This window comes from Panthera leo, chromosome A2 (genome assembly GCF_018350215.1).
Source record: "Panthera leo isolate Ple1 chromosome A2, P.leo_Ple1_pat1.1, whole genome shotgun sequence".
NCBI classification, from domain to species: domain Eukaryota; kingdom Metazoa; phylum Chordata; class Mammalia; order Carnivora; family Felidae; genus Panthera; species Panthera leo.
Window position 1 is genome coordinate 191904 of NC_056680.1, and position 8397 is coordinate 200300.

Genomic DNA, 8397 nt, shown 5'->3' on the forward strand with positions numbered 1-8397 from the left:
CCAAAAGCTCAGCGGCCCGTGCCGGGACGACGCAGCCCAACCCTGCCCGCCTCCCCGCGCACAGGTGTCCGGGGTGCTAGCCCGAGAGAGGGGCGGCGGCGGCCTCCCGGGGTCGAAAGCTCCAAGGCGCCTGCGCGCTCGGCCCCCCTCCCTCCCCGCGGTCGCGCCTGCGCGCTCGGCGGGCCGGGGGCGGGGACTCCACTTCCCGGCGTGCCCCGCGGGCGGGCGCGCAGGTGCGGTCCGGGCCCGGCCGCCGCGCGCAGGCGCAGTCGGGGGGGGGGGGGGGGGGGGGGGGGTGGCGGCGGCGCGCAGGCGCAGCGTGGGGCGGGGCGCGCGGGTCAGGCCGAGGCGAGCGCCGGGCGGGCGGCGGTGCCAGAGCGAGTGGAGCGCTCAGGGGGCTCGAGCGGCGGCGGCGGCGGTGGCGTAGAGGAGGAAGGCGGCGGCGGCGGCCCCAGCCCCGGCGCCTCCCCGGCCGGCGCGCGGCCCGGCCCGTCCCGCGCCTCCGCGGCGGCCCCACGGCCCAGCGCGCCCCCGACCCCGGGCCCCGCCGCCGCCGCCGCCGCCGCCGCCGCCATGGCCCGGCCGCTGGTGCCCAGCTCGCAGAAGGCTCTGCTGCTCGAGCTCAAGGGGCTGCAGGAGGAGCCGGTGGAGGGCTTCCGGGTGACCCTGGTGGACGAGGGCGACCTGTACAACTGGGAGGTGGCCATCTTCGGGCCCCCCAACACCTACTACGAGGGCGGCTACTTCAAGGTGAGCCCGCGGCTCGCAGTCCCGGTTCCCACCCGGCCTGTGTGCCCGCGGCGGTCCCCGTCTCCCTGGGTCTAGCTGGTGGTTCTCTCGGCCACCCCTTCCGTCCCTGGAAGCAGCTCCAGGCCCCCGCCTTCCCAGCCGGTCTGCTGGATCCCCGGAGAGAAGGCTCGGGGCGCTCCCTGTTTGTTTGGGTGTGGGGCTCGTGCTTACCTCAGCCTCTGGCGGACCCGGGCCCTCAGCTGCCTTCCCCGCCCCCTGCCCGGAGGAGACAAAGAGCCTCCCCAGACCTAGCAAGCTCTATTGTTGGGGAGCACGGGGTTGGGGAAGGGAGGGAGGGAGGCCAGACTGGGGGGGCTGCTCCGCCACTTGTTTGGGTTCCAACAAAGGCTCAGATGGGGCCTTGCCAGCTGGGGCCTGCTTGGAAAGCAGCCACTCTTCCCGATAGCAGCAGGCCAGGCCCACTTGGCTTCCTCTGGAGCTTTATGTAAGTTGTTCTCTAGGGAACGTTGAGGCAAGACGGTGGCATCACTGCCACTCTCCACTTTGTCCCTGGGAGCCACACCTCAGAGAGCAACCCCACGGACCCGGGACCCGGGACCCTGGCCTCCAATCCTGGGGCCCCTCTCTTGCCGCAACTTGCTTTTCTCAGGTTTCGCTGAGCAGGTGTCCTTTTGGGGCTCAAATCTCACGTCTGGGTCGTTTTCTCTGTCCCCTGTGATAGTTTCATCCCGGGCAGTTCTTTTCTGGGAGCGGGGAGGGGGTGCTGGCCCTGGCACTGGCTGTGTTTCCCGCTAGTGTGACAGAAGATCTGAGCCAGAACCCAGGCAGCTTTCTTGATCTCACCATTTGAGCCCCCACGTGGCCTTGGAAGGACCCTTGTCAGATTGTAGGGCTTTGCTCTTTGAGCCAGAGGGATGGGGCAAGGGGTCTGCCTGCACGAGAGGTGGGGCAAGGATCCTCAGCCTGGGAACACCCTCCTCCCCCAGCCCTGCCCGGTTGGGGGGGGGGGGGCGGGCAGAAACCACAGCTAGGCCAGGCTGTGGGGGAGGGGCGGGTGATACTCCCAGGACACATGTCTGCGTTTGCACTTTTGGCTCCTGTTTTAGCTGAGCCTGCTCAGTGGCTGTGAGGGAGCAGCCTGGTCTGCTGGGGGTGAGTCCTGAGTTGAGATTCCCCTGGTGTTGGGGTGGGATGGGGGGAGGACTGTGGACCGCTCCCGCCCGAGTTGTGCATCGGCAATCCTGCCTCTTGCATGCATGCGGGGACTGGATTTGGGATTGATCACCTGATGGTCCAACTAGATCCCTCCCCCAGCCTCCTTTGTGTACTTCAGGCTGGAGGGGTGGGAGCTCCATTCAGAGCCGGAGGTGGAGTCCCACCCTGAGGCAACAGCGAGACTAAGAGACTGAGTGAGCTCACAGATCTGGAAGGAAGGGATGTGGGCTTCTGACTTTTGCTCACTAACTGGTTGCAGGGGACCCTCCACACTAGGGTTGGGGGATTGTCCTGTTTTTCTGGAGAAGAAGGGACTGGGGGTGGGGCCCTGCCAGATTCGAACACATCTGCCGTAGGTTGTGTTGTGTTGTGTCCTCAGAGGAGCCGGCGGGGGACCCGGGGTGGTTTTGGCACCCACCCTGATCCTCCTGTCGAGGCGTGACTGGGTGGGGAGACCCTCTGCAGCAGGTGTGGAACAGCCAGACTGGGAAGTGCCTGGCGGCCACCACCACTTCCCAGCCACTTCCTGCGGCGCCTTCCTTGTCCTTCATGGGCCATGGTGAGCATTTGGGCAACGCAGTGTACTCAAGGGGGTGCCAGAGAGACGCGGTTCAACAACCTCCTCCCAGCTTGCTTGCTGTGTATCCTTGCGCAAGGTACTTTCCTTCTCTGAGCCTCAGTTTGCTCAGTGGTGAAGGCATCTCTGGGGACGCTTGAGACAAGATGAGGTGGGACTTGCTGGGTGTTTGAGAACAGCTGTCCTCGGGGCCATCGCTTAGAAACCTGTAGGGCAGGTTCTGAGCTCCGGGTTTGCTCTGCAGTCACCAGCAAGTTACCTGCCTCCCAGGCCTCAGCACAATCACCCAGGAACAGAGGGACTTCTAAATGCCCCCGTGCCCCTGCCCAGGAGGGTGACTCTCCAGAGATGGGCCTGCGAAGCTCCAGCAGAGGAGCCCAGCTTTGGCTCCCAGCACACTGGCTCGCCCGGGAGAGCCTGGAGCACCACCAGGACCCTAGGCCAGACATCCCCATGTCTGGGACTGGGGCTCAAGCCGCAGACGAAGCTCCTGCACCTGCTGAGGCCTCGGCAGGCAGCCCTCCCCAGTCTGCCCCAGGACCTTCCTGTCTGCCTTCCTGGCCCCCCAGGATGGATGCTTGTGGGCAGAGAGCCCATCCGTCCAGCGCTGACTCATCTCCTCCCACAGAGCCCAGCCCACAGAGGTGTCGGGAATGATTGCCGAGTGAACACACATCTATTTTTAACCTTCCCCACAGCCTGGAAACTGAGGCCTAGGAGTCGCCGCCATGCTGGGGGTGCACAGCTCCCTTGGGGCCTGGCTCCTGGCCCCTCCCACGGGTCTGGGCCAAGAATGGCCTTGGAGTTGCCCTTCAGCAGCAGGAGGGGGGCCAGGGTCCGCTCAGGCCACCCCAAAGAGTCCTGGGGGGGTCTGTGAGGGGCGACCAGCAGGGTCCAGGCGGTCCTCCTGCAACAGGGGGGGGGTCTGTCCTGGCCAATGTCCTTGTTTGTGTGTTCGTGGGCACAGTCCCTGAGCAGTGGCCAGCACTGGCTGAGCTCTTCTGCTCTCTGCCCCTCCCCAGGCACGCCTCAAGTTCCCTATCGACTACCCCTACTCCCCGCCGGCCTTCCGGTTCCTGACCAAGATGTGGCATCCCAACATCTACGAGGTGAGCCCACCGGGCAGGCCCCTCCCGGCTCCCCTGTAGTGGGGAGGGCACTGCGCTGCCTGGTGGCAGTGCTGTGGGCGCTGACCCCTCTCTCCTGTCCTCACACAGACGGGGGACGTGTGCATCTCCATTCTCCACCCCCCAGTCGATGACCCCCAGAGTGGGGAGCTGCCCTCAGAGCGCTGGAACCCTACGCAGAACGTCAGGTGAGGCTGGGCCAGACCCTGCCGGAGGGACTGGTCAGCACGTGGACCCCTGGCCCCGCAGCATTCCTGACCTTGCTCCTTCGGGGCCTCTTCAGGGCCATGACTCGCCAGAGTACCGTGGCATCTGTCCAAACTGGCCTCCCACCAGGATACTGGGGGCCCCAAAGACCCCAGGACCAATTCTCCTAGCCTCTCCTCTCATTTCTTGGTGCCCCCTGCCCCATCCACCATGAGAAACAGCCCCTGGGAGTCTCGGGTCTGTGTCTTCCCTCCCATGGCCCCTCTGCCTGCCCCTGGGATCTCCCCTCCGTCTCAGGGCTGAGCTGCTCATCCTGAGTGGGCTGGCCTCCCTGCCTCGCAGCCTGCATGTCTTTAGTCCAGCCCGAACTATAGTAGAAGTTGGTGGCACAGAGGGACCTGTTTGCCCGCAGGATGCCTCGGGGATAGGGGCATGTGGGACAAAGGTGGTCCTGGCTTCAGCTGCTCCCACGTCATGTTGTCCTGGGAGCTGGGCGGGCAGGTGGATGGACTGGGGGGGGCCGGACCCTGCTGTTCTTGGGGCCTGAGACAAAAAGGGACAACGAGAAGTCCAGTCAGATGTCATCTGCAGGGTTGGGGGGCTGTGAGGGTCCCCAGGCAGGTGCTGGCTTCAGAGTGTCCGGAAGCTCCCCAGTGACGCTTGGGCCTGGGCGTGGCCTGAGAGCCCAGCTCGTAGGCGGGTGGCGTGGGCCAAAAACGCCCTGCACCTGTTGACTCCCTACTTCCCCAGGACCATCCTGCTGAGCGTCATCTCCCTCCTCAACGAACCTAACACCTTCTCGCCGGCGAACGTGGATGCCTCTGTGATGTACAGGAAGTGGAAAGAGAGCAAAGGCAAGGACCGGGAGTACACGGATATCATCAGGTGAGGAGGGCTTCTGTGCAGGCCCACACACCTCCAGCTTGCTCATGGCCAGCAGTCCCAGTCCCAGTAGGCTCATGGCCTTGCAGCCCTGGGGAGGAGCCAGCCAGCCTGAAGCCTACACCTTGGTTCTTCTGCTGGTCTCCTTGCCCCCCCCCCCTTTTTTTTTTTTTTTTAAAGAAAACGTGTGTTCTCTGTCTCTGTTGCACGGTGAGGTGCCCCAGTGTGTGTCGCAGATGTGTAGCTTAATGCCTGTGAGATGTGTAACACGGTGTGTGCATTCAGAGCACCTGTGGTGCACGTGTGTCGCGCACAGACCCGGTGGCACGTACATACAGAAGCCCCTGAGTGGTGACCGCCAGGCTTTAACAAGGGTTCACTGCGGTTTCTTTGCTTTGTAACTAAAATAGCAGAGACTCTCCTGGTCCCTCTCTCCTCCCTCCTGGGGAGCCTCTCCCAAGCATTGCGGGGCCTCCTGTCTGCATTTTGGCCCCTCGTGCCTATCTACAAACGGGCGCTCCGGGACCACAGTCCTTCGGGTACCTGCTCCTGACATCAACTCTGTTTTCCTGCTTTCTTTTGGGGGGGAACATAGGTTTTGTGTACTACTGAGGTCTGGTTTATGTCACGTCGTATCTTGGTTTCTTGCTGTGAACGTCATTTACATTTGTAATTTTGAAGCTTGGAATCATTTCCTAAAGGCAGAAAATGATCATGATACCAGCGCACTTAGAAAATTGCTATCTTTTCTAGAAAATAAGTTTTGTCTGGTTAGGAAGGCGATGCATCACTTGGGGATTGGCCAGGACTAATCCTCCACCTGGCGGGTGGTCATTTCCAGCGCTCTCCCCTTCGAATAAACAGGTGAGCACCCTTGGAAAGGGACCTTTGCACAGGATGGACACTCAGCGGGCAGGTGCGGGACCAGGGTGGGAACCTGGTTGGTCTAAGGCCCTGGGTGCACACGCTGTCCGCTTAGGACCTAGAGCTGCTTGTGCTTCACCCCCTTTTCTCTCTCCCTGGATTTGTGTGAGCTGCTCTGTGTCTGTTGTCCATTGTTGCTTTTTAATGCGGGTTTACTGACTCGTTTCATGACAGGCTTAACCCTTTGTTAGGTTTTTCTAGATACCCTTTCAGTTTGTCATTTTTTAAGTTTTATTTAGGTAATCTCCCAATGTGGGGCTCGAACTCATGACCCCAAGATCAGACATGCTTTTCCGACCCTGCCAGTCAGGCACCACCCCCCCACCCCCCGTCATTTACCTTTTAATTAAAAAAATGGGTGAGTCATGTGCACACCTGCATTAGGACCCGGCCACTTGAGGTCTGAGTATTTACCCAAGAGAAACGGGGGCGCGTGTCCACACCGGTACGCACACGAATGTTCAGAACAGTCTCGATTTGCCAAAGCTGTCAACGGCCCAGGCGTACAGCCGCAGGCGAGGAGGGAGCAGGCCGGGGCCTGTCCACGTGGCCTCAGAAAGCACGTTGGTGTCTGTCAGAGGGGCAGAATGCACAAGACACGGCGGAACCTCCGGGGGGAGGGGTATGCTTGCGCCCTCGCTTGTGGGGCAGCGTCTCAGGACACACGTGGGTCAAAACTCACCGCCACACACTTTAAGTTGCCACAGTTCACACAGACGAAGCCCCAGAAGCAACTGTGTGCTGAGAAGGCAACGTGTTCGTGATAGAGAAACACACACATCCTGAGAGAAACGAAAAGGAAGCCCCGCAACACTAACACCTGACAGTTTCCGTGTAGCCTTCCAGACGCCCACGTCCGCCGCCACCCTGCCCTGGCAGCCGCTGATCTGCGTGCTAGAAACGTGGAGAACGGTGCCGTGCACGTGCACGGGCCTCACACGCTGTTGCGCATCGTGTGCCAGAGCTCCCTGCCGCCTCGTGCTTCATGCTGGACAGACGCAGGTGTCAGGGGTCCACAGCCCGTAGCTGCAGGCCGTTTCTGTGGATTTTGGTTCTCTTTCCTCTGAGTAAAGTTGTGCCGGTTTTCTTCCGTAGACCTGGCCCGTTTTTTGCTGCTTCCGTGGTATTTTACGTGAGCAGAATTTTCTGAACGATTTCTGCGGTGTTGCACGTGTGACCTGAGTGCATCAGAGCCCCCCAAGCCACACACGCGGCCCCAGGGTGACCCATGTGCGTGTAGGGCAGCCCCTTCCCCCGTTTGTTTGTCCCCCGTTGTCGTCCCAGGATAGCTGTCCCCCGATGCCGGGCGGGGTCACAGCCTTGGGTCTGTGGAAGTGAGGAGGCGCCGAGCGGGGTGTCTGCCACGAGTGATGCCGGGTGCTCTGCAGGCCTCCCGGTGCTGCTGTGCGGGACCCTCGTGGGGTCTCGGGGCAAGGGCGCTCGGCTCAGCTCCGTGGCGGGGGGTCCTGCCCACATGGCCTGTTCTTCGCCCCAGTTTTTCCCAGCACCTCCCACGTGGTGCCAAAATTAAAACCAGACTGTTTTTTATCCCTGAAGACTCCCCGTGGGCTGGCTCACATGCGCCCACGTGAGCAAGGCTGTGACGGGCGCTTCTGCCTGCCTTTCCCCCACCCCCGCCAAGTGTGTTCCCTGCACAACGGGGCAGAGCCGGCTGACTTGGAGCCCCCCCCCCCCCCCCCCAGTGGGGCGATGCTGCAGGGTGTCCGTCTGGGGTGTCACCTGTGCTGGGACGTGGGCTCTCGGTGTCCACCCTGCCACAGCTCATGGGGGCGCCACGCCGAGTCCCCAGGAGAGCTGTCTGCTCTGTCCTGGGCGTGACCCATGGCGCCTGTCACCTCCCGGGTCCGCGTTCCCTTGTCCCCATTTCCCCCTGGCGTTGGCCCTCTTCATCCGCTCCGCCCCTGTCCGGCCGGCACAGGCAGCTGGAGATCTGGTCCAGCCCCGGTCCCGTCGCCCCTGGTGGCTGATGTCTGCCGGCTCGAACCGCGATAGTGGCTTCACCCTCCCACGGGGTGCCGCCGGTCTCCAGGATTCCTGTCTGGTGGCTCAAGGGGCCCTCCCCTGTGGCGTCCGTGCTCCTGCCTGCTCCTGCCTGCGGGGCCCCGAGGAGACAGAGCAGTGACCTGTGGGCCCGTGTCTCCCGCAGGAAGCAGGTCCTGGGGACCAAGGTGGACGCGGAGCGGGACGGCGTGAAGGTGCCCACCACGCTGGCTGAGTACTGTGTGAAGACCAAGGCGCCAGCGCCCGACGAGGGCTCAGACCTCTTCTACGACGACTACTACGAGGACGGCGAGCCCGAGGCTGAGGCCGACAGCTGCTTCGGGGACGACGAGGACGACTCCGGCAACGAGGAGTCCTGACAGGGCGACCCCAAGAATAAACGTACAGATTTTACCTCAGCAGCCCCGGACTGTGTGGCGAGACTGCCCCATGGGAGGGGTGCTGCCCGGCCCCCTGGGTGGTCTCCTCCCGGGCGTCGCCCTCCCTTCCCGCGCGCGTGTGTGTCCCGGGTCCCTCGCAGCCCGCCAGGTGGGGCGGGCCTGGGCGGCGGTGGCCTGAGGGACGCGGACCCGCCCGTGTGCGTGTTCAGCTCCTGCTGGCCGAGCCAGAGACTTGGGCCTGCGGCTCGCGCTGACGGATTCACTTGTGGTCACCTCTTCTCTCTGCTTTGGTTTGTTTGGAATCTAAATAAAA

General features: G+C 62.9%; 1 protein-coding gene across 1 annotated transcript; it reads left to right on the forward strand.

Moving 5' to 3' along the window:
• The first annotated feature begins 537 nt into the window (after positions 1–537).
• CDC34 (cell division cycle 34, ubiqiutin conjugating enzyme) lies at positions 538–8097 on the forward strand. The gene is made up of 5 exons (XM_042927703.1): positions 538–750; positions 3565–3651; positions 3760–3857; positions 4627–4761; positions 7850–8097. Exons 1-5 carry the CDS (start codon positions 574–576, stop codon positions 8061–8063), a joined length of 711 nt encoding a protein of 236 aa, XP_042783637.1. The 5' UTR covers positions 538–573; the 3' UTR covers positions 8064–8097.
• Positions 8098–8397: the final 300 nt, after the last annotated feature.